Below are 24303 nucleotides of genomic sequence, written 5' to 3' on the forward strand. Positions count from 1 at the left end.
TGAACCCCAACCAGAGAAACACGCGTTGTCCAGTGCCCTCTCCGGATGTCCAAGCCCCCACAGCCGCTCTCCCAGAGCCTGTCCCCTAAGACAAGAGGGGGCGAGACCGTCAGGCTTGAAAGCAGAGGGCAAGCAAGGGAAGTGACCTTTGGCTCCAGCTTTGAGAGGTCCTCAAAGGGTCACTTGGACAAATCCTACGCCGGAGTCTCCAAATCGTTCTGTCTGGGCCTCAAGACACCTCCTTTTCCCCAGGACGTGGAGGCAGCGAGGAGAAACCAGGAGGCAGAAACTACAGGTATTTCGAACCACACGTCTCCCTGCTGTGAGCCACCCCAAAAAGATGCCACAGGTGCCACGAACACCAGCGAGGACACCGTCTTCTTCGGACTTCGCAGCCACCGGGCACCCGCTGGGCGTAGGGCAGGTGCTGCACAAAAACAAGCAGGCTGAGCTCAGTCCTCAGTCCTGCCAGGAGACCACAGGCAGCCTCCTGGAGGAAGTGGCCGCAAGTGAGGTCTCGGCTGGGCCACCATCCCCACCTGGGAAGCACAGGGAGGCGACGAACATCCTGGAGGAAGGAGGTGACCCTTGATCATCTCTGTGCCACCATCTGGGTCAGCCTGGCAATGATCCACATGACTTGCTCTCCAGCTGGTTTCCTGGGTCCCTCCGAGCTCCCCATGGCACGGGCGCACCCGACTCCCCATGTTCTTTCCGAGCTCCAGCCCCCACGGGCACAAACCCCAAACATGGTCCCACCTTCTGCCGTTGAAAAAGTGCAAAAGCAAGCAGCTCCAGGGGGGCCTGGGGCCCAGGCGGGAGGGCAGAGACAGCAGAGCTCCCTGGGGGGGTTGAGGCCCCGGGACTGTTCCGGCAGAACCTTTCCTTTCGCCTGCGCGACCACACTGTGCGTGAGTCACCCTCTTCCGAGGCAGGACGCAGACCCGGCAAGCTGTGGACGCACTGCACGGTGGCTCAGAGCCTTCACCCTCCTTCTCCGGGACCGGCCCCAACCCAGCACGCGCCCGAGTCCTGCCCTCACGAGGCAACGTCCGGGGCCACGACTCACAGAAGAGCCTTGTGACAGTTTTCAACATCCCTTCTTCTTCAGCAACTAGACCCCCTTCGATTTTAGGATTCTGGGGCCCGTGTCCTCTCCCCAGGCTGGGAACATACCAGGTCAGGATCACAGAAACGAAACACAACAGAAGAGCCTGGAGGCCACCGTCCCCTCCTCAGGGCCCTCTCTCCCCTCTTCCACCGCTCATTGTCCTTTCCGAGCCTCGTGGGGGGTCAGCGAGGCTGGGGGCGGGGGGTGGGGGGGGCCGCCAGCGCGGGGTGCGCACACGGGAGGGGCCTCCTGGGGTCTCAGCCGCCGTCGGGGGCACGGTTCTGTCTGAGCGGCGGGCCCCTCTTCTACACCACCCACCCTGTTCGGAAGACGTCCTGGGGATGGCTGGCCTCGGGCGGGTGGAAAAGCACTAAGGAGAAGCTGCAGGAACAGAACTGGCACGGAGCCGACGGGCCTGCCTCAGTGCATCCTGGTGTCGATGCCACTCTGGGTGCTCTTCATGTTCTGTTTCCAGGAGAAGAGAGGGGCGAGGAAGGGGAATTAGCATTTCCTGTCGACTAGGCTTCTCAAGACCAAAGCCATGCATGTGAGACTGCCCACTTCACCCAGACAGAAAAACACAACCCTGGGTGGGCGTCCTCACCAACTGGGCAGAAGAAAGCCCGGGGAGGCTCCGGGAATGTGGCGGGGGTTAGGCCCAGAGCTGCCCGGGGGAAGGGCCTGGCAAGGCCGGGGGAGGCCAGGCATCTGCCTCTAAATGGGGAAGGAGGGTGGGGTGGCCCTGGCGGGTCAGAGCTCTGGGGAGCACTGAGCGCCAGCACCTAAGGAAGCCTCCAGGGCCTGGCCCTTTCGCGCCTCGAGATCGCCCCCGCCCGCACCCAGGGCCCTCCTGCTGCCCGCGGCCGGGCAGGGGACGAGCCGGGACTCTCCTCCCAACAGGGTTCAGGTAGACCGTATGCTCCAGCCCCCAGAACCCACATTCTAGGAACATGGGCTCAGCAGCTAGAACACAGGTGCCCTGGGCTGAGTGGACGTCACAGGGGAGGACCCAGGCAGAGAAGGCAGGTGTCACTCACTAAAGCTCTCTTCCTGTTCCAACAAAAGCAATCTTGGCCACAAGTCCCACCCCTGAGAAGCTGCCAGAATCAAAAATGCCTTAAAAATGTTCTTCGGGGTGGTGGCTGACTCTTGATTTTGGCTTAGGTCACAATCTCATGGGTCCTGAGTTTGAGCCCCACGTCGGGCTCTGTGCCTGGGATTCTCTCTCTCCCTCTCTCCCTGCCCCTCCCCTGCTCACACTCTCTCTCTCTCAACGTTAAAAAAAATAGTTTTTCAATCGGCTGGGAACAGATGACAGCTGCCACTGCACAGCAGCAGGCTCTCTGCCTGACTTGAATCCGCCGCAAAGAAAGGAAACACCACTTTTGTAAGTGTTCTTTCCCTCCCTGTGTCCACCGAGACAGTCTTAAAGGGACAGGGTGAGGGGAGCGTGGATGCTGGGCACGTACATATGCAGGATCATGGCAGCCCATTCCCCTCCAGGCAGAACCAAGGGCCCACCGTGGAGAAATCTCTAGGGACTCGCAGAACCCGCACTCAGACCTGAGCCCGCTCTCAGCCCGACTCCGCCCAGGCCACCCGACCCTCCAGTCACGAGCACATCAGACAGTGTCTGTGAGTGGGGGGTCTCCCAGGAGGACCCTGTGGCCTCGCACCCAGTCTCCCCCGATATGGGGTCAGAGCCCGGGATGCTGCCAGGTCCCGCTGCACCTGCCGGCTTCAACCCACCCTCAGACATCTCGCGCCCAAGGCTCCGAGCGCCCACGGATGATAGATGCAACAATGACACTGGGGACCACGTCACGTCACTCACTCATGGTGCCCTGGCTCAGGCCACACGGAGGGGAAGGAGGGAACGAGAGAGAGAGAGAGAGGACCTCGAGACAATGGTGCTGCTCTTGAAAGACACAAGTCGTCTGGCACGGGTGTATGAGTCACATACTGCACGATGGCCCGTCGTCACACAGACCAAGATGCCCTGACAGGCTGAGATGCCATGACTCGGGGAGATGCAGAGGGGACAGAGAGGGGCATGCACCGAGCCATTTACCTTTCCAAGGTTAGTAGGGAGAAAACTTTGAGAAAATGTGACAAACAGTTCGTCTTTCAAGCATAGTGGGGGGAAGGGAAGAAAACATGTTGGAAAAGAAAAACAAAACAAAACATCTTTAGTACTATCTTCTTTTCAGTGTGCATTTGAAACTTAAAAATCAAGGATGGCCGGATGGTCTGGTGGCCGGGAGCACTAGTGTGGCCCCCCAGGGCGCTGCATCCATCCGGGCTGTCGTCACCGACCGTGACAGTTTCACCATGAAGCCACGATCGCTGGTGTCCTCAGGCCACGACCCGTAAGCCCCCAGGGGTGCCCCACGCTCCCCAGGCTCCCGGTGCTCCTGCTACTCAGGAGAAGAAATCCTACTGGCCTGTGTGGAAGGGACGGCGGGGCGGGGGGGGGGGGCATCAAAATACAGAGCAAGTGCAAGCCCAGGGGCTTCGGGCATCCCCCCAAAGTGCAGGGCACTACCTTCCCCACGATAACGACTATGCTCCGCTGGACCCTGAGTACGCACCGGGCACTCTGCTAAATGCTACGTGTATACTCTCCTGATCAAAAACACCTCAACGTGTCACCGCCTCCACCTTACGGACAAGGAAGTAGATGTGCCAGAATTGCGTCACCTCGCCCGGAATTCTAAAGAGGGAAGGTAGTAAAACCGAGATCCAAGCCCGGCTCAGTTCGATTTTAGCGGTAAGTTGTGGAGTCTGCAATCCCAGACACGGGCCCACGCTCCCAGGCTGGGCTGGATGCTGGGACCCCAGAGTGGCGTGGCGGGTCCAGAGGAGACACTTCTGCTGAACTGGAGGCATTCTAGCTGGAAGCACTATTAGCCACAGAGACGGGCAAGGTCAACCTCGGAAGGTGGGGGGATGTGCCTGAGAGGACCCTCCCAGCAGGAAGAGCTCTTTCCTGGCAACATCAGGCCACGGCCCAAAAAGAACAGAATATGCACAGAGGCAAAAGCGGAAGGCTCCAAATCCAAAGGCCCGTTTTCACCAAGGGGAACTCTTGATCTAGACGCACTCCGTGTTCTACGCCTGACTTCAAGGAGGTACCAGACATGGGGCGGTTCGTCTTTAAGACTGAATTTAACGGACAGTTACACACCCAGCCGTGGAGGGCGGCTGCATGGGGACCCTGCAAGGGCTAGAAAGGAAACCCAACAGCTCGGCCCGGTGCCTCACAGCTGCCCGGGACAGGGGTAGGTGAGCAGTCCCTTGACCGTTCCCAGAAACCAGCAGAGAGAAAGCAGTCAGCCTTCAGGACCAGGAGACCCGTTCAAGTCCTGGTTCTGCTACTGACCGGCTGGCCGGCCGTAGGCAGGTGCCTCCCCCTCAGTCATCTGGTAAAAGGGACAGAACTGCCCTGCAGACCTCCTGGGCTTATTTTAAGGCCCAAAGGCACGGAACACACGTGAGCAAGCACTTTCGCCGTGAGCTGTCCAGTATCCCAAAATAGATTTCCCCGCAGGCGGTGCCACGGAATCGAAGCACCATGCTCCGCTACTATTTTCCAAGAACAAGCCCCGCTTTGAAGCTGACAGGCTGGACTCCTCAAGCCAGCTCAGTTTTTGCATCAAGTGGCGAAAAGAACTTAATCAGCAAAAGGGAGGACGGGCAGGTGTGACCTGAGGGGCTGGGGTGAGGCGCACTGGAACAGCGGAGACACTGAATTATCCAGCAGGCGCTCCGGCGGACCCTTAACCAGAAACTTCCTGCAGGGAGAGCTCCAGCTGAAGGAGAGGGGAAACCAAGGGTCTGACCGGAACGCTGCACCTGACCCTGAACGTGACCGTTAAGGCTAAGCACGTACTGGTACAGGACAACCGGACCCAGAACTACGGTTTCCCAGGGTGTCAGGGTCCGGGAGCCTCTACGAGGACAGAAGGGGGGGGGGGCGCTTCAGGGCTGCAGCCCCCACCACACTCCCACCAAGAATCTGTCCTCCGTTTGTTTTGCAGATTTTGCCTTCTAACGCGCAAGGCCTCTCCAAGGGGAGGCACAGAACTTAAAAGACAATGCAAGGGGCATAAGACCCAGCCTGGCACGGAAATCTGACTCTGAAGGAAAAAGCAGACTTCTGTCAAGCCACGGGCCACCGCGAGCACTGGTAACCGGGACCCCGAGGGGCGTGCGAGAAGCCAGCCGTGTGCGGCAAGTGCCGGCAGCCAGACGCGCTGAAGGCAGCTGGGCCGTGTGGCTTCTTGTCTCCTTTTCTAGAAGTTCATGAATCCTCCCTCCCTCCGCCCCCATGCCCATCCTTCTCTATCAGATATGACAAAACCCGTCATCACCCGCAGCATTTTCACAGGCAAAAGGCCAAACCCGCAAGCAAGGAGAAAGAGGGGCGAGTGGCAAAACGATTCAGAGAAAAATACTTACAAACAGGCTTTCCCTAGCAAAGGCTGCAGAGAGAAAAAGCGGAGAGAGAGAAGTCAGTAGAGGACAGGGTACAGGCCCCGAGTCATTCGAAACCAAGGCATCCTCTGTGGGGACACGAAGCCCTGTCCGGCCTCCCGGCCTGGCCCACCCAACGGCTTCCAGACGTCCCGGGGATTTGGCCTGGCCACCTCAAAAGGACAGTCCCGTCCAAGTCGGGGGAGCCCCAGCCACGCGTCCTCCGTGACCCTCCTCCGGGTCGGCCCCACATACCATCCAACCCCGGCCCAGGCCAGTGCCCCCCGCGTGTCTGCGACAGCAGCCGCTGAACTTCCAACTATGACCCCACGGTCTCCACCACAACTGGGCGTCACAGGCAGACCACTTCGGTTCTCAGCCTTCACAGAAAAACGCAGTAAAATCCTACAGCTACTGCCTGTGGGGGACACCAGCGTGTCGGCCGCTCAGCACGAACTACCTCGCTGGCCCTGCCTCTTGCAGTAGGTGCCACGCCCCCATTCCACAGATGGGAAAACTGAGGCCTGAAGAGGTTCGGTGGCCTCTCCGAGGCTGCACGGCCCTCTCCCCCCCATCCCAATTCCAGACACCACACAATTCAAATGAGCTTGAGGAGAAATGCAGGATAAGTCTGTGGGCCTCAGCAGGGAGCTCGTAAGTCTGACTCAAAATTCAGCCCATGAGTTATCTGTTAAGAGCCCAGATGTGGTGGGTGGGAGTGGAGGTGGGGGGGGGAGGCCTCAAGTTGGCCCCCAAATATGTGCCCAGGAGTTTCTATGTCTCGCGTGTTGGCAAAGATTCTTGGCTGTCACCGAGGAAAAGACTGCTCTTCTGAAAAAAATAAATCTTAATGTCCAACAGCCAAGAGCCTTCAGCTTTTAATCTCCGTAGCACATGACACAAGGAAAATCTAGCTAGGTTTTTGCTTACTGGTGTTTTTACTACCTGCTAAAGTAACTACGTGATGAAAGAAAGTGGCTGTTCCCAGGCCATCCTGCGAGTCTGGCTGTCCAGGTTCTAACCCGGCTCTGGAGGGGGACACGCTTTTCTCTAACTGGGGACCGGATGCAAGGGAGCACGTAAGGAAGGTCCTCAGCCACTGGCCTGGGACAGAAAAGACGTCCTCAGGCCACACATGGCCAAGGGCCCAGAGCTGAATGGAAACTTCTAGGGTTTTGTCTTCAATCTCGTTTGAGAAAACAAAGGGTTCGGGAATGTGAGCGGGACGCAGACTCGGCCATTTCTTCTGCTCTGCCCAGTTTTCTGCTCCTCAGGAAAGAGGTGTGCGCGCTCAGGTCGGCGAGGAAGGACCCCAGGGTGTCACGGACCTCGTGGGAGGGCGTGCCCACGTTCTCCCCGTCCACCGCCCACACGCGCTGCCCACGGCTGCTCTCCTCCCGACCCAGACTGACTGTGAGGAAGGAGAGGGGAGAACGCACTTGTCCAGGCAGCTGCGTGGGCACCTCCGGGGGCAGGCAGTTGGGCAGGGCAGCGGAGGGAGAAGCCACATGCTCCTCAAAGCTGTTGATGCGAGGCTTTTTGGTGGGCTCGGGGCTGGCTAGTGGGGTGACACTATTGCGTCTCATGAGCGGGTTAGGTCCCTTCTTTGCATCCTAAGCGAGACAAAGACAAAAGAGAGAAGGCGACAGTTACAAGGAGTGGGGAAGTATATAAGCCAAAAAAACCCCAAACCAAACCAAAAACGTTTCTCTGCTTCTGGATTTCCCAGATACGAGACTGACCGCGGCGACCGGCCCCGGGGACCAGCAGGGGTGCCATGCTGTCCTGCGTCCCCAGTCTGCAAGAACAAGGGATGACCTCCTGAGCCCCTGTGCCGGAACATTCCAAGACACCCACTCGGACAAGCGCAACACATTCAAGGCAGGCGAAGGGACAACACAAGACCAGCTCTGCAGACAGTCATTCAAAGGCGGCAGATGATGAGGTCGGAGAAAAGAACCCGGCCGCCAGCCTCCAAGAGAGCCAAGGAAGGGGGAGGGAGGCCTGAGTGGGAGGCTCAGGTCAACCACTGAGGGCAGGGAGGAGAAGGTGTCGGTGCCAGACTCCCTGCGCTGACCGTGAGCCAGGATCTGCACAGCAGACAAGGAACAGCGCCCGCCGCCCATCACTGCCCCCCCGGCTTGGGACGAGGAGTGCCGGCTTCAACCCCTGCCAGGGGACTAGAGGTGCAGAAACCCCGAGGTGGGCAGCAAGGCAAGCGAGGCCCAAACACGAGCCTTCCCGCCAAGTGACGACACAGTGGAGCGAGGACCTGTGTCCCCAGGCCTGTGGCTCTGCAGCCTCTAGCCCAGGGGCCTGCACAGAGCTCTGTCTCCCTCGACACTGCCCCAGTTAGGCACAGGCAAGCGTGTGCGGGGGCCATCGGAGCCCCGTTCCGGCCCAGCCCCACTGGTGGAGTCAGGCCGGGAAGAAAGGTGGGGCCCCACCACCCACGTTCAGAAGTGGGGGCCGTTACAGGGCCAAGGCTGGCCCACCCGCTTCCCCTGTGGCCACCCGGCCGGACAAGCTGGCGGAAGCTGGGATTTTAAGGCCAAGACCTTCGGACCGAGCTCCTTGGGAAACAGAGAGGTGTCCTGCTCGGACGGGAACACCACGCTCTGTGTGAGGGAAACGGTCAGCTGGCCAGACGCTGTTGTTTGACACTCGGTACAAAGTCAACCCAACGTTCCTTCCCGACCGCGTCCGGGGCAGCAATCTGCTCTACCGCCGGGGCCTCCTGCAGAAAGCCTCCACCCGCCATGCCCCGAGTCCCTCCTGCCCAAACCACCTGGTCTCTGCCCTCCCACCTCCTTTCCACGATTTCCATCTTCTTGGTAATTCTGCACCGAAGCGTACACAGACGACTGAGTGGATTTGCTAATCCCGTGTGAACCAGTGACTCTAGAACCTGGAAGGCATCTCAGCTGCCCCAAAGGAAAAGACGACGGTAACTGAGCTACACCTACTCTTGAAAGCGCAGGATGCGTCTCCCTCTTTAATACTCACGTCATGGGTTAAGTCGAAATGGGGGGAAAAAGCATGCAAAGTGAGAAAGAGAAAATGCCAAGCAGCCACATATAAACACGAGATAGGAACACACGGTAGCTGAGGAAGAGCAGGGGAGGAGGTCACAAAGGCCGGCCAATCTCAAACCAGCTACGACTCCAGAGAGAACCCGCTAAAAGACACAGGTTCAATTGCAGGCAACTCAACACGGGACCTCTCGAGTGCTCACACCCCCTGGCCCTGTCACTCGACAGGGACCCTCTAGGAACGGAGGCCAGGACGGGGATGCTGGGGAGCAGGAGGCAGGGGGCGTTTAGACTCACCTCTGACCTCTCCCGGTGTGTGCTCACAGACTCCACATTCAGGTAGATGGACTCTACGCGGCAACCTGGGGGGGGGGGGGGGGGGGACAGGGGTTGGCTTCCGGTTAGAGGGCACAGGCCGCTGACAGCCCCAGAGCCACCAGGAGCCAGCATCCCAGGGGACATCTTGGCCGGGGCTGTGTCCCCATACTCACCGTAAGCGACAGGTGTCAGTTTCAGGACGGTGTGAAGGGGGCATTTCAGGTAAGGCATCTCCTCTGAAAAGAAAAGGCCTCGCGATCAGCTAGGAGCCTTGAGGACAGATACACACAGGTCCCCAGTGAGAGCTTCTGCCTGTCGTCTATGCCCCTGGAGTCCAGGCCGAGCAGGAGACAGGGGTGTCTCCTCCTCCCCGCTACACACAGGCCCCCTGCTCCAGGCAGGCAGCCTAGAAAAACCACTAGCCAAAAGATGAGAATCAAAACAAACCCCAAGCCCACCCTTGCACGGTGCACTAGAGTTAAAAAAAAAAAATCAGGGGTGCCTGGCTGGCTCAGTCAACTAAGCATCTGACTATTGGTTTCGGCTCAGGTCATGATCTCTGTGCTGACAGCTCGGAGCCAGCTTAGCATTCTCTATCTCCCGCTCTCTCTCTCAAAATAAATACATAAACTTAAAAAAAAAAATCATTCCCCGAACAATTTAGGTGTGTCAGGATTCAAGTGAGCCTTGGGTAGACATAGGCTTAAATTTTAAGAGTCTCATTAGAGTTTTCCAGCCTCTTTGTTCTTTAGAGGTGGGCTGCCCCCGCCCTGCCCCACCCCTCCCCCCCCACCCCAGAGGTGAGCGGCTGGGGGCCTGCGGGAGGCTGTGCTCTGAAGGCTCCAGCAGGAGGCCCGGCCGAGGCCTATCCTAATGCTCAGCAGCAGTGAACCCCGCGAGGAGAGAGACCCCACGTGGTCCCGTGGGGAAGGTGCTGGTCCGCGACGTCCCCCAACTCAAAGGCTGGCTTCCCTACGCCCTTTCTCGGAACTCCACGGGCTCCCCGTCGCCCCCACCACCCAGAGCAGGCTTGGGGGGGCGGGGGGGGTCGGCGGCACCTGCGCTCTTATCCAGGAAGTAGGCGAGGAGGCAACGCAGGACGGCCTGATGGCAGATGACCAGCACGTTCTCCTGCCGCTCCAGCTCCATGATCACCGGCTCCAGGCGCTGCACCAGGTCCTGGTACGACTGCAAGACAGAGGGACCCCTCGGTGCTGCTGCAGAGGCGCACGCGGGCGGGGGCGGGGCTCTGCCGCCTCAGCCACGCCCCTTCCCCCGTTAGAAACCAGAGAACACGCCATCGATCGGATGCATAATCGATCCACAGCCGGCGGTGTTTCAGGGCTGCACCCCTCAGGGCCCCTGGGGACCCACATCGACTGGCTTCTTAGAAAAGGGAGGCCGTCCCGGTGTTGGTGAGGATGTGACACATCCCCTGCCAGAACATAAACCCGCCGTCCTCCCTCTAACGGCTGCCTCCTAATTCTCCACGCGGGGGGATGAGGGACTGACGACCGGATACACGCTGATAACGTGGGGGACCCTGAAAACGTCCCCTGAGTGAGAGAAGTCATACACAGTGTGACCACATGTTGTATGACCCCTGTCTGTCAAACGTACACAGTAAGCAAAGCCACAGAGACGGGAAGTAGACCCTTGGTTTCCAGGGCTTGGGGGAGGGGGGAACAGGCTAGGGTTTCTTTTGCGAATGATGGAATGTTCTAGAATTTGTGGTAATGGTTGCCCGGTACTATGAATACACCTAAAAACCACTGAATCGTATACTTTAGTGAGTTTTATATTGTGTGAACTTTCGGTCAATTAAAAAAAAAAAAATTGAAAAAAATGGGTGGGCATGTGACTTTTAAGGCTACCAAGGTTCCTGCTCACGCCCATCCCTCTGTGGTCTCCCTTGTTCTCTCACTAATCAGGTTCCGGGAACAAGGGCCACGGAGGAGGTGAGCGCCCTGAGCAGGAGGAACCTGAAACGTGACAGACAACCGAGACGGCCCGCAGACAGCAAGGACCCGCCAGGTGTCACCAGGCTGCCTGCAGCTGACACCAGAGCATCACCCGGAGGCTGCGTCCAGGGCTCCCTCAGCGAATCAGTGATGCGCGGGACCTGAGATGACACAGTTGCCATCGCGTCTGCAAAGGGGAACCCGCGCACAGGGTGAGCCATCACCCCTGACTGCTATTGCCTCCCACGTCACCATGGGCTCATCTGAGAGACACATCTCTCGCTGGTGCTCACAGGAAAATACACCTGTGCCTCTCCTGGAGCCGTTTACAAGGTTCGGTTTAGGAAACCTGGATTCGGAAGGGAGAGTGCCGGGAACAGGCATCAGAAGGCGTAAGGGGCAGGCGGGATGCAAGAGCCCTTCCTGCCCCTTCCTCCCGGAGCACGTGGCTGCTGAGCACAGTTACCCGAATGGGGCCACCTGGGCCCCCCGCGGCCCTCTCTCAGCCTGGCCTGTCACCAGCTCCCGTGCGCACAGTACACGCCGGCTGCACCGAGTGACGCGGGCGAGAGCGGGCACACGTACCTCCCCGGTGGGGTAGCGGTAGTAGTACTTGTCCTGCTCCCGCAGAGTGTACTCCTCAGGGTAGGTGTCCCTGATCTCCTCGTAGGTCATCTCCTCACAGACACCCTGGCGGGAACACCCAGACGTCACCTCGAGTCGCTCGACGTGGCACGTGCGGGTCTGCGAGGGCTCTCGTTTCCCAGGGGAGAGACCTCCGTGCCCTCCCGCTCCCCACGGCCAAGGCCAGGCCCCGGCACTCACGGCGTCGATCTCGTTGAGCGCCTTCCACTGTTCGTAGGGGAGACGCAGGGCTTCCGCCGTCTGGATGGTGCTTTTCAGCTGGCTGGTCCACACCTTGAGGTCCTTCAGGTTCTGCTCCTCCACAAACTTGCTCAGGGCGTTGGCAAACTGCAAGGGTGTGGGACAGAGGGACACGGCCTGACTCAGGCTCCTGCCCCTCCTGGAGAAGCAGAGCAAGACCTGTCTCATTCCGCGTCAGGGGCGTGACTACACTATCACACACACACATACACACACACGCATGCATGCACGCACACACACACGCACGCTGCACACACGGGATGCACCCAGCCCCTCGGCAGCCCGCCTTGCCCCCGGCTCCCCCTACCTTCCTGCCCCGGCTGGACAGACCCGAGTCCCCTCCGATCTTGCCCTGGAGGTTGTGCTCGCTCTCGCCATGCCGACACAGGTAGATGGTGCGGGGCTGCACGTGGATGTTCATCAGGTAGTACACGATGCGGCTCTGAATGTGGTCCTGAACTCTGTTCACCAAGAACCTCCGGCCCACGTCGATCACCTTGATCAAGGACAGGTCCCTGCCGGGGAAGGCGACCAGCCGATCAGAACTCCGCTGATAGCACAGCCCAGCCCAGCCAGCCCGGGTGTAAATCCCCATGGCCCCGGCCGATGGCAGAGACTCAGCCCCCACAGACCCACGAGGGGAGGGCGCAGACTGAATCTGTGTTCTCGGAGACAGAACACGTGGGCACTATCCACAGCAGCGTGTGGTCAGAAGAGGGGAGAGGGAGGCGGGAGACCAGAGCAGAGAGAAAGGACACGCATGTCAAGGGGACAGGAGCAAGACAGGGCTCACGTGTGTACTTCCGTGCTTCTACAGTTAGTGCCGGAAACAGTCACACGGAATACGCAATCAAGGATTTTTTTAAAGACGTTTTAAAAGACAGTTTATAAAAGGATCCAGGAGCAAGTGCTTTGTACGGACAGCACGAAAACACTAAAAAACAAACAAACTCTACCAAAGCAGAAGAGTCAGAGACAGTCACCTCTTCGTTATTACCTGTCACATTTATCAGGGTCGAGGGGCTGATAGCTGGCTTCGTAGCAACTAATTCTCTTCATGAAGTCGTCCATAGCTTCTGCTGAGTTGCAATCTTTGTAATCCGGGCTAGAGATTTTAACTTCCTGTAACACCACAAAGAGGCAGCTGATGAATCACGCTGGAAGGCTTTCTGCTTAGACGAAGCGGGATTTGGGGCTCGCAAACAGGGAAAGTACAGACCAGCTCAGAGTAACGATGATCCCACCCAGCGTTGAAAAGAAAAAAAGAAATACACCGGGCTTGAGTTCTAACCCAGTGATGACACAGAGCACCCACAGTGGACAGGGGATCGCTCCCTGGAAGGACGTACACAGGAAAGCCACAGGCTTCTACTGAACACATCCGAATGGGGCCACGATTCGGGGTCAACCCGGTAGCCAGGTCGTCCCCAGACCGCCAAGCCTCAATTCGAGTTCTGGATCCACACCTGCAGCACTCCCCACACCAAGGGCCAGGCTGTCGGTCAGCGAAGGCACGCTCCCGAATTGCGGGTGATGCCCTGCCCTGTGCGCCAGGCAGGATTCTTCCTGCCACCACCCATGGATGGGGCACCACATGCTTGTAACTGCTCCCCAACTAGTGCTTCTCCACCGGGCCCAGTCCTTTCTAAGGTTTGCTCTTATGGGAAGAGAAAGCAGAAGAAACAGCCCTCGGACTCACGCATCCCCTGTAAGTGAACAGTAGGTCTGAGAAACCTGGCAGGGTTTTTAGCAAAATTCAGTGAAATTTTAGCGAAATTTGTTCCTGCATGTGCTCTTTTCCTCTACAACCACCACCACTGCCAGGAGGCAGGCAGACACTCTTTAAACACATGAGTTCAGGGGCGCCTGGGTGGTCAGTCGGTTAAGTGTCTGACTTTGCTCAGGTCACGATCTCACAGTTTGTGAGTTTGAGCCCTGTGTCGGGCTCTGTGCTGACAGCTCGGAGACATTCTGTCTCCCTCACTCTCTGACCCTGTCCTGTTCACATACACTCTCTCTCACAAAAATAAAGACATCAAAAATACATATATTCTTAAAAACAAAAAACCGGGTTCAGGGGCACCTAGGTGGCTGAGTCGATTAAGTGTCTGACTCTTGATTTTGCCTCAGGTCATGATCTCACGGTTCGTGAGACCGAGCCCTGCATCAGGCTCTGCACTGGCTGCAGTGCCTGCTTGAGATTCTCTCTCTGCCCCTTCCCAGCTCACGTGCTCGCTCTCTCAAAATAAATACATAAACATTACAAAACAAAACCTGAGTTCAGTGGGGAGTCAGCGCTTCACGGGTGCAGAGTCTCGGTCTGGGAAGATAAAAAGGTTCTGCGCATCCGTGGTGGTGACCATGGTGCAGAGACCTGAGCGTGCTGAGTGCCACGGGATTGAACACTTGCGCGGTGAAGACGGTAAATTGTATATTTTACCACGATGAAAAACAATCTAAGTTCCCAAATCCCTTTCTCCCTAGCACGGCCGCCGCCAGAGAGCATGCTGGGAAGGCCTACCCTGCAAAGATGCTCTGGGGCTTAATGGGAGACACAAGATTCCTGAACCCGGAGGGTCGGGGCGAACGACTGGATGCGTTAACAGAGGACAAGATCGGTGGTGAGCTCCTAGCCACGCACGTGGCTGACTGCTCACTGCGGAAAATGCACTCTGCGTCCGCGCTGTGCTTTGCTACCAAGACGAAGCTAGTAGAACGAAACTAAAGGAACGTAGCAAAACCCTTTGTCCAGATCACAGCAACTTCTGTTCTACCTCCCCGTCCTTTGGGCCTCTTCCTCTGGACCCGATGAAACGCATCTGGGTTTTCCACAATGTGAACAGCCCTTTCTGAGCTATGAACTCCGTTCTTAGAAATGCTTGTACACATTCCCACTGCCCTGGAGAAAAGTTCCAACATCGGAAGCCAATGAATCCTCAGCAACCCTCTAAAGATGCGCGCTTGTAACGCAGCAAACCCCAGCATTCCCTGTAGAAGCATCAGACCTGCTTTTCATTAGAGACACGGCTTATTCTCACGTATTTAAGCTGCACAGAAAATCAGCTACATGAGAAAGTGACCTGTGGTAAAGTCTTCATGGTAACTGCTTCCATTCATGGTATATTGCTTTCAAGTGACAAAACTTAAGAATTAATCAAATTAAGCTGCCAATTACCCTCAGTTTATCTGGGCAACCTCCCCTCGGCACAGGGCGAGGAGAAGGGTATGTTACAGACAGGTCAGCAGGAAGATAGTCTTACTGCCCCTGTTTTTCCCACACTTGGGGATTCTGCCTTTCAGTCTGTTGTGTCCTATGAAGTTTTATCAACACACAGTCATTCTTTTCTACTGGGGACCTTCACAGCTAAAGAGAGTCCAGCCTGCTGCCTTCCTTCCCTTCTGGAAGGGTGAGCTGCCCTTTGTCCCAAGCAGCCCTGTCCCCACCCAGCTGCCAAGCTACTGCCACTCACAGAAACTGTTCCCAGGCCCCTGCTTTTTATCTCTTAGGTCCCGCAAAGGCTGCTTTCTGCCAACCGCCTGCAAGGACCCCAGATAAAGCCAGGGCAGGTCACAGAACATGCTTCTAAATTAAACACCACTCCACACCTCCACCTTCCCGGTCCCACGACTCAGACAAAACCAACGGGCTGGAACAGCCGGCTCGTTCTCAGCGTCTAGTTACTGCTCTGGGCCCGAGCTGGTTCCCCAACTTTTCTCAGACTGTCGCCCTACAGTGGGGTCCTACGTTGTCTTACCATGATGTTGGAGGCCACAACCATCGGGTCATCGCACACAGACTCAATGAAAAACACCTGGAAGAAAGCAAAGAGGAAAGTTAGAAAACCACAAATGTGACACACACAAAGCGCGGACGCTGGTGTCACTGTGATGTCACCAACCTCATGTCACCAGGAAGGACCCCATTTACGAACACTCAAACACATAAAAAGAACTACCTGCTCAACCCTGAGTCCTTTGCCCATCCCACACCCTAGTCTGGGTAACCGTCCCCCCACTCCCAGAGCCCCCACAGGAAAGGCCCAATGTGTCCGCAGCAAAACAAGAGCAGCAGGAGGTAGAGAACCAGGCCCGGAGCAGAGACACAGGACTCAGCCCGTCCCCGAGCTGCCTTCCCTGCTCCCGCATGCTCCAGAGAAGTTCCGCTCACCTTGAAATCATTTTCTTTGGCAAAATGAAGGATCATGTGTCTCCTCTCTCTGGTGGTATTGGTGGCATCGAACACCTGATGGGGAGACAGTAGGGCCGTGAAGAGAGGCCACGTTCGAGATGAACAGTAGGGTACTTAGAGCCGACGTACAACAGCTACACACAGGGGAGGGTGCACGTGGAAGGGACCCCTGGCTACCGCAGCGGCAGCCCCCACCCCGGTCCACCCCTTCCCCCCGCCCCAGCACACAGGGGAGGGGTGGGCACAGAGCACAGCACCAGCCGTGCCCCAGGTCCGCCCCCCGCTAACCACTCTCCTGGCCCCCCCAGCGCTGCTCTAGGCCATCGCTCCCCTCAACTCTCAGGCCATAGGCACTTGTCCCTTTCCAAGGTGTCCCTGCGGCGGCTCTCGGCACTGCCCGGGGCAGTGCCTACACTTCTGTCTCCCCAGGGCACCGTGTGCTATGGCCTCGGACACAGAGCTGGCACCCCGCCCCCGGACTTACTGCAATTTGGCCCCCTTCCTTCGTCAGGTAACTTTTGACGTCTCTCAGGGCAGCCAGAGCGCACTGCCTACAACAGGCAGGAAGAGAAAGCACGCGTCACGCCAGCCCATCCGGCGGGGGAAGGCCCAGCAACCCGCCGCTCATCCCAGCGAGCAGAGTGAGGAAACCGCCAGGCCGGCCGGGTCTGCGGGGCCCAGTCCACTCGGGCCCACAGGCTCCCAGTCCAGCCCCGCAGACAGGCGGCTGCGGCTGCCCGTGGGAAATGGGCCTCATGCCCGGGCTGCGCCCCGAGATCTCACTGGGAGCTTTTACAGAGCTGACGCCCAGGTCCGGCCCATGGATTCTCACGGCTCTATGCAGGGCACGGCCCACATCCGGATCTCCCCAGGCTCCCAGGTGACCCTACAACACTTGTCAGGGTTGAGCGCCATGGCACTTGGGTTTCACGACCACCCTGGGCTTACAAGAAAAATCCTCTCCAAATGGAAGCGGAAGGTTTTCCGCAAAAATGGCCTTGTTCACTCCCAACGAGACACTGCTGTTGATTTGTATCAACCAGCGGCCGAGTTAGACCCTCCGGGAGCAGAGGAGGCAGTGAGTTTCACGGAGGCGGCGCCTCATCCTAACACACCCGGAGGTGGGGTCACATGTCACGGCCACAGCGGAGCCACGCCGCAGACCAGCTTCTTCTTTCTCCGACAGAACCCGGCTTCGGGAAGCCGAGCAAACCCAAGCCCAGGCCCCCACGGCAGCTCGGGCCTTACTTGCGGACTTTCATGGCCTCCTCGTTGTCGGGGCGAAAGAAGCTGTAGGAGCTGTACTGTTTGACGGCCTCCCGGCGGTACTCCCCGACGTTGAACACTGTGGGGACAAAGGCGGGAACCCTTAGCTGACCCCCCAGGAAGAAGGAGCCACCAACATCTGGGAGCTCTCTCTAAAAAAGGAAACCGAGCCTACACAGCAACACCAACCTGAATGAGGTTCTGCTGAGACACCGAGGCGGGAGAGCGGACCTCTACACCCAGGGCTGCGAGCCCAGAAGGCAGCCCAGCTTCCCCCAGACCCGACGCTGCCTGGGGCCACTCTACCTTCCCAGGGACTGGCTTCCACTGCCCCGTCTGCAGGTGCAGCGTCCTAAGGCTGTGCGGAGGGGCGGCTGCCACGGGTCCCGCGGAAACAGGGGCAGTGATTCCTGCGCACGATCCCCCAGGACAGCGCAGGGTCTCACGCGTGCCGTGGGGCCCAGATCTGCCATTCACCTACTGAGCCAGCAGCCTGCGCCCCAGGGAAGCGTGGAGCATTTAGGGGGCATTCACCACACGACACAACGCGCCAGGCACCGTGGGGGACAGTGGATGCAAAACCTAGTCCCCCACCTCACCACCTTTCCAGTGTAGTCGGGAAGACCAGGCCAAGAGTCATACAAAGGTAGCCGATGGTGTGGAACATTTGACGACAGTCAGTGGAAGAATGTCACAACTGAGTGCTAGAGTACTTAAAAGGGCACAGGGGCACCCAGGTGGCTCAGTTGGTTGAGCATCCGACTTCAGCTCAGGTCATGACCTTGCGGTTCATGAGTTCAAGCCCCATGTCAGGCTCACTGCCGTCGGCACAGAGCCTGCATCAGATCCTCGGGTCTCCCTCCGTCTCTCTGTACCTCCCCCGCAAACACTCTCTATCAAAAATAAATTTTAAAAAAAAGGGGAGGACCCAGATCTCCACAGACCATGCAGCCAGAGAAGGCTTTTTGAAGGTGGTGAGGGCTGAGCAGGTTGTGGGGCAGCAGGAATGACAGAGCAGGAAAAGAAAAGATCCCAACAACGCCAAGCGAGGATACGTATATAATGTACCGAGTGACAAGGCCCAAAAGGATGCCCCACGCTTGTGGGCACAGGCCAGCCCAAGACTGGCCCTGCACGGCAGGTCCCAGCAGCTGGAGGCGGAAGGGACGTGGTTTTGGTCGTAGGGGTTGGTGAGCAAGAGTGAAAGGCTCCAGGTAACGACCTTGGCACACGCCTCACCTTTCGTGGGGACACCGATCCAGTTGAGGTATCGAGTCAGCTTCTTTGAGATGTACGTCTTACCCCGGGCTGGGAGCCCCACCATGACGATCACAGTGGGGGAGTTGGTCAGCTTCGGCCCACAGGCTGGGGAGAGGACAGAGCGAGGTGTCAGCCACGAAGCAGTGTGTGCCCCACGGCGAACCTTCGAGAATTCCGCAGAAATGCCTTTTTCACTCCCACCTCAAAGCCCTGGGCGTTTTACAGTCCAGCAACGCCTCGACCCTCTAATGGCCAGAGCCCCGCCCAGCCCAGGCACAAATCTCCATCTTCCTTTCAGGTCACGCGTGGCAGGGGGACTGCCCCCCAACCCCAGATTCCCAACCTGATTCCTGAGGGCCCTAAACCCAGCCAGGAATCCCGCTACTAACCCCAAAGCAGAAAGCGTTATAAGGAAGGGATTCCCCAACACCAGTGGGGGTGAGGTTAACGGTAGGAGAAATGTTCCAATAATAAGACAAAACACCAGGGAGAGAGGTTTTCGCTGGATTTTAAGAAAGCAGCCCAAAGAACCCTGTTCTGGAGACTTAAGGTGCAGTGTTTCCTTGGCTGGTGTCTTATGCTTGAGACTCTAAGGAGACTCCAGAATCTGGTGACAAGAGTGGCAGGGGCTGCCCACTGAGAGCACGAGACTGGCTGCCTGCTCCCTCCCGGGTCAGCAACACTGCCCGGTGCTCGCTGGGTGCCACAGGCAACCTCGCTCTCCTGGCCAGCTACGTGCCATCGCTTCCGGGCACTGGTCACCCCGATGAGGCAAAGCTCCTGGGACCACACCACAGATCTAGGTGGATGTCAGACATAGACAGGGGCTCTGTCTCTAAGCCAGCGAGTGCCAGATGGGGATAGGAGAGCCACTAGGCCACTGCCAGGCACAGGCTTCAAAGAGGACACCTTCCCTAAGATGGACGCCCCAACACGGTCCCATACTCAGCCTATGACCAAACTGAGATCACGTGCCCAAACACCCACCACGTTATTCCGGGATCTGCCCCCGTGCCTGTGGGCTGGGGGCAGAGAGGAAGCAAATGGAACACAGAGGGGGCTGTTTCTTCATGTTCTAGACCATGCAGAGTGAGGAGGAAGAAGAAAGGCCATCAGGAGGCCAGGAGACATGTAGGAGCCACAAAAGCACTTGGCTGGGATTCTCCAGCTCCCAGTAGCTGGGAACAAACACGTTCCTAGAAGACAGGCATTTCCCTGCCCGGTGTGAGCACACAAGTGGAGCACAAAAGCGCCAGTGGACTTTCTTGAGTCCCAAGAAAAGTGATGGGCTTCTCGAAAACCGGCGGGGACAGAAGACAACGCCCTCCCGTGTGCATCGGGGCAGCCGCAGGTGACACGTGACACGTAAGAAGTCGTCTCACTTAGTCGCCTGGAAGCACCGACTCTACTAATCCTTCCCTCAAGCCACCGCTGGCTCCTGGTCTTATCTGATGTCCCCACCATGCCCCTGCTCCCAAGAGCGTCCAAACATGCAGGGACGGACGGACGCGCACTCCCTCTCCCTCCCTCCCCTCAGCTGGGCACGTGCATGGAATACTTTTGATGGACTCACGCCAAGTGAGCGGAGACAGAGGATGACTGATTTATCAAATCGGGGATTAGTTCTACTATCAAGGAACCACATGCGCAAATCTCTGGCAGGAGACGCTTTGAGAGGGAAATCCCATAAAGACATGGCAGAGTAAATATCGTAAGCCAAAAATTCAAGTTGAATCTCAAACCCAAATAAGTCATCACTCTTTTATTTGGCAAAGCAGAGACCATTCTCCCTATTCCTTTGGCTCCTTGCACAAGATTTGGAGGAGCTGCACGCGGGCTGTGGCTGTCATTCCAACCAGGCGCTCCTGGGTCTCAAACAGAGCAGGGAAACCTCCTGACTAAGCCTCCTGAAGCCTAACATGTTCTTCTTTCAAACTCACAGGCCATCTCAGGTGTCTTCATCTTATAACCACCTGCCCCTGCTTCAGTTCCCCCCAGACCCTCAGTCTCTTCTTCTCTGTGGATCCTGTTAACCCACAGAAGAGTGCTTCCTTCCACCTCCCACACCGTCTTCCCCGGAGCTCTGCTTTTTCCTCTTCGCCCCCCAACAAGCACAGGGATTAGGGAAGATAAGCGTGGAGTTTAACACAAAATCTTCCAAAAAGTTCTTGTGTGCTTCATTTCATCGTATACAAACATTTAGCATTTTAACCTATTTTGGACCTCCCCCCCCCACCCCGGCAAAGAGTTTTTATCCTCAGATGTGTTTAGACGTGAAACTTGGATGTCAACGTAAGCATGTTTAAGGGGATACACGTATGCTCACTATGTTGAAGGGCTAAAGAAGCAATTGCTTAAAGACCGCGGGGTTAACAGACTATAAACATCTTGGCTGCAGTTTGGGGTGGGGCACGGGAGGGACGGAGCTCAAGCTAAAAGTGTCATCCAGAGTTAAGGCTGCCACTTGAGTAAAAGATCGCGGAAAACCACCACGTTCTGGGACGCCACCCTCAACTCTGTCATTCCATTTACTCATTCACTCAACAGACACAGGTGCTAGGTGCCCCGTGAGCACAGAGCATTATGTGGACACCGCCCCTGTGCTGGGAAGCATCTGGCCTGCGGTGGGGAAGAGACAATGTACGAGCTAACAGACGCACAAAGTCATTTCAGAGCGGGACAAATGCTGCGATGAAAGCAGAGGGCTGACGCTGGGGCTAGGGGTCCACGGGGGTCTGTTTGAATCGGGGAGCCAGAGTCTGTGTCCCTGAGCAGCACCTGAGCTAAGGCCTGATCGTCCACAGCCAGCCCCACCGGCTTACCAGTACATAACGCACACTGGCCACGTGTGTGTTCCCCGTGTGTATGTGGACACAGGAAAGCAGATGATAACCAGGAGGCCGGCTGGTAAGGGGAGTGAGCCACAGCCTCCGGCGACAGGCCAGGGTCTGTCGTCCTGGACAGAGCAGGCTGCATCCTAGGGTTCCTATGGCAGCCCCACTCCCCAGACGAAATGACTCACCTCCCTGATAACGTGTAACGCGCGGACACAGGCAGGAACGCCACAGCTCGCCCACCACACTGACACCCACAACCCATGCTCAGGAAATAAACTGTTAGAAGACGCTGCTGGCTCTCTCACACCTCCTGCAAGCTTTCTTCTATCCAAAGCCACTCGAAAATGACAACTTCAAAAGATGCCACGTCACTGGCATTCTTTTTCGGCAAGCAGGTGATCACGCTTCAATGCTAAGTTCCAGGGAAACAGATGAAAGGGCTGTTTAGGACAGACGGATGGCCAGCTGCAGGTGCAGACAGGGTCAGTTCCCCGATGCAAGGCAAACCCAATGCTGCACAGAAAGACCTGTTGTGACCCCGCCATCACGCCGGGCCACCTCCGAAGGGCCCTCTGGGAAACAGACTTCATGGACTTGGCCCTGGGATAACAGAACGCAGGCCCAGAAAGTTCCGTCCCATACCATGCTCATTCGCTACCTCCCATGCACACTTCAACTCCTGCCTAACTGACCTGTGTCCAACGAACAGCCCTCCTACCCTGACACGGTCTCTGCCGGCAACAGGGAGGGGCTGGGCATTTTAGAGAAACGTTTGACAGCCTTGAGAGGCAGGAGATAGCACAGATAGCCCAGCGGCTGAGAGAGCGGAGCCGGGAGTCAAATAAATAGTGTTGGAAGTGCCAGGGCCCCACCCCTTCCTCGGACCTTGGCGAAGTTACTTGATCTCTCAGCGTCTTAGTTTCCTGGCCTGTAAAACGGAGGGATGCTTCATAAAGGTTCTTGGGAGGATTCACGACCGGGCAACGCGCGTGAACTGCTTCCTAGAGCAGCCTCCATCGGTATCAGCCGTGACGGTTTCCATCATACCAGATGTGAGGAAGCTAAGAGCTACAAGCGAAGACAGGTCCCGCTGCACAAGTCATGAGGCACGGAACTGGGGCTCACCTGGGTCTCTCTCACCTGAAATTCTTCACGTGCCCTTTCCTAAACTAAACTGATGGTTCTCAACCAGTGGCGGAACCGAAAAAGCTTTTAAACGATGCAGGATCCCCGGACCCCGCCTACAGGACTTCTAACCTGGCTTGGGCTACCAGTAGGGATTTTCCTTTTCTTATTTCCCCCCCAAATCCGCCCCCCCCCCCCCCCCCCCGCCAAATGATTGTCAAGTGCAGCCAGGGCTGGGAATCACTGCTGTAAGCTGTAGTGGCCAGCCGAGGATAAGGTAGGGGTTTCTGGGGAACGTCCCCCTTACCTTAAGTTCGAATACCATCAGTGGCTTTAAGCCCCTATTGAGATAAAGTCTATCCGTAGACAGCATGTAACATATCAGACTGTAACAACAGGTTCCCGGTGGATAAGTAACTGGCCCAAATAAGTAAGGACTTCCACCCAGGGCCCCCCCCCACCCCGCCCTGCTTTTAGTGATGGTAAACAAATAGCATAGCTAGCCAGTCAATAATCTACCTCCTTGTCGATGACTTCCTTGTCAGTAAATCCTGTTACCGGTTTGCATTTGAAGGAAACGGCAGGTTTTGTAAGACGCATTTACCACCCTGTGCACATTGCAACAGGGCACCCAACTGATGTGCTTTAGCGCCAGAAAGACCGTCCAACTAACCAACCCAGAGCCTTCCATTGTCGCTCTCCTGTCCTCTGTACATGAATGGTAATGTTCACCACGCCATCTTTTCATGAACAAACCTCAGAGGAACCTGCTGTCGACTCTCATCTAAGACACCACTTAGGAAGATGGTAACAGGTTCAGAAGGAAGAAAATCCACCCAAGTTTCCAAATACCATTACAGAAGGGGAGGAGGCTGATGGGGGAGGGGGGACGGTATCAGGAAAGACGCAACAAGAAGAGATACCCTCTCTTCCCCATTCTGATGAGACACAAATGTGACTATATAACCCGAGAAAGACAGCACAACTGGAAATAAGGTCATGTAATAAATACCCAGGGTGCAGGCACTCTTGTAAGGAAGAATGTGTCTGAGACTACACCCCAGAACCACACACGGGGATTCCAGCAGTGGGCGGGGACAAGGGACTAAGAGACTTAATCCATCAGCTTTAGCACCCACCCCCCTTGCACACACCAGGGATATTAGGCAAATCTCTTATGTGCGTGTGAGACGTGCAGACTGATGGAGGCTAATGGATGGGTCTCGGGAGCCTGGAAGAAGGAGGCATCATCGCACACTCTCATCTCTGCAACTGACACGACAGATCGAACGCCAGCCAATCTCAGTGCCGTCCACACCCAACCTCAAGCCCCCACCCTGAACCTCGGGGGACAGACAAATGTGTGCACATGTGAGCACCCATAACTACAAACACCCGTACTTCGGTAGAGAGAACCAAACTAGATTTGTATGACCAACTACAGTTTACAAAGTGCTTCATAAATACTGGTTGTATTCAAAGTCAAAAAGGGCGGGGTCGTCTCTGTGTCTTGCCGTGGCCACATCTCCCTCATGATTTACGGCACTGCATTCCCCAGCACAAACAGGGGGTCGCCGTGGTCAGCCCATGTGCAGCAAGCTGTTTAAGAGTGTATCAGAGAGGGCTGGGAGCAAGAAACAGACTGCAAAGCCCCCGCCCGGGGCCACCTTGCAAAGAAACCAGGTCTCCTTCAGGCTACTGTGGCCCCCAGAACCCTCAGGTCCGGCAGAGAGGGGGCAAGGTGGTGGAGGAGCAAGCGGCCCCCAGTGTCGGGAGCACCTTGCTTGGTCTCTGACACAGGATGACCTAGGAGCACCCCAGAGCCCGCTCTCTCCGGGTCCTA

At 57.0% G+C, this 24303-nt stretch overlaps 1 protein-coding gene across 4 annotated transcripts in view; it reads right to left on the minus strand.

Annotated features, from left to right (window-relative positions):
- Nucleotides 1-743: 743 nt before the first annotated feature.
- The window catches only part of PFKFB3 (6-phosphofructo-2-kinase/fructose-2,6-biphosphatase 3), a 73317-nt gene continuing 49757 nt past the window's right edge, over nucleotides 744-24303 (minus strand). For 2 of the 4 annotated variants that reach the window (XM_086715018.1, XM_086715014.1), the window contains exons 2-17: nucleotides 18478-18603; nucleotides 17221-17317; nucleotides 16457-16523; nucleotides 15952-16026; nucleotides 15539-15595; nucleotides 12781-12905; nucleotides 12091-12298; nucleotides 11724-11870; nucleotides 11484-11588; nucleotides 9996-10125; nucleotides 9111-9173; nucleotides 8917-8981; nucleotides 7027-7200; nucleotides 5573-5595; nucleotides 3183-3235; nucleotides 744-1576 (exon numbers count right to left, since the gene is read on the minus strand). In XM_086715018.1, the coding sequence (XP_086571144.1) occupies nucleotides 3193-3235; nucleotides 5573-5595; nucleotides 7027-7200; nucleotides 8917-8981; nucleotides 9111-9173; nucleotides 9996-10125; nucleotides 11484-11588; nucleotides 11724-11870; nucleotides 12091-12298; nucleotides 12781-12905; nucleotides 15539-15595; nucleotides 15952-16026; nucleotides 16457-16523; nucleotides 17221-17317; nucleotides 18478-18603 (1505 nt within the window). In that variant the 3' untranslated portion in view covers nucleotides 744-1576; nucleotides 3183-3192. The remainder of the gene's footprint in view (nucleotides 1577-3182; nucleotides 3236-5572; nucleotides 5596-7026; nucleotides 7201-8916; nucleotides 8982-9110; nucleotides 9174-9995; nucleotides 10126-11483; nucleotides 11589-11723; nucleotides 11871-12090; nucleotides 12299-12780; nucleotides 12906-15538; nucleotides 15596-15951; nucleotides 16027-16456; nucleotides 16524-17220; nucleotides 17318-18477; nucleotides 18604-24303) is intronic. The other 2 variants (XM_086715017.1, XM_086715015.1) reach the window with 2 other exon arrangements.

The sequence above is a fragment of the Puma concolor genome, chromosome B4 (genome assembly GCF_028749965.1).
Source record: "Puma concolor isolate L17-30 chromosome B4, mPumCon1.1.hap2, whole genome shotgun sequence".
NCBI lineage: Eukaryota > Metazoa > Chordata > Mammalia > Carnivora > Felidae > Puma > Puma concolor.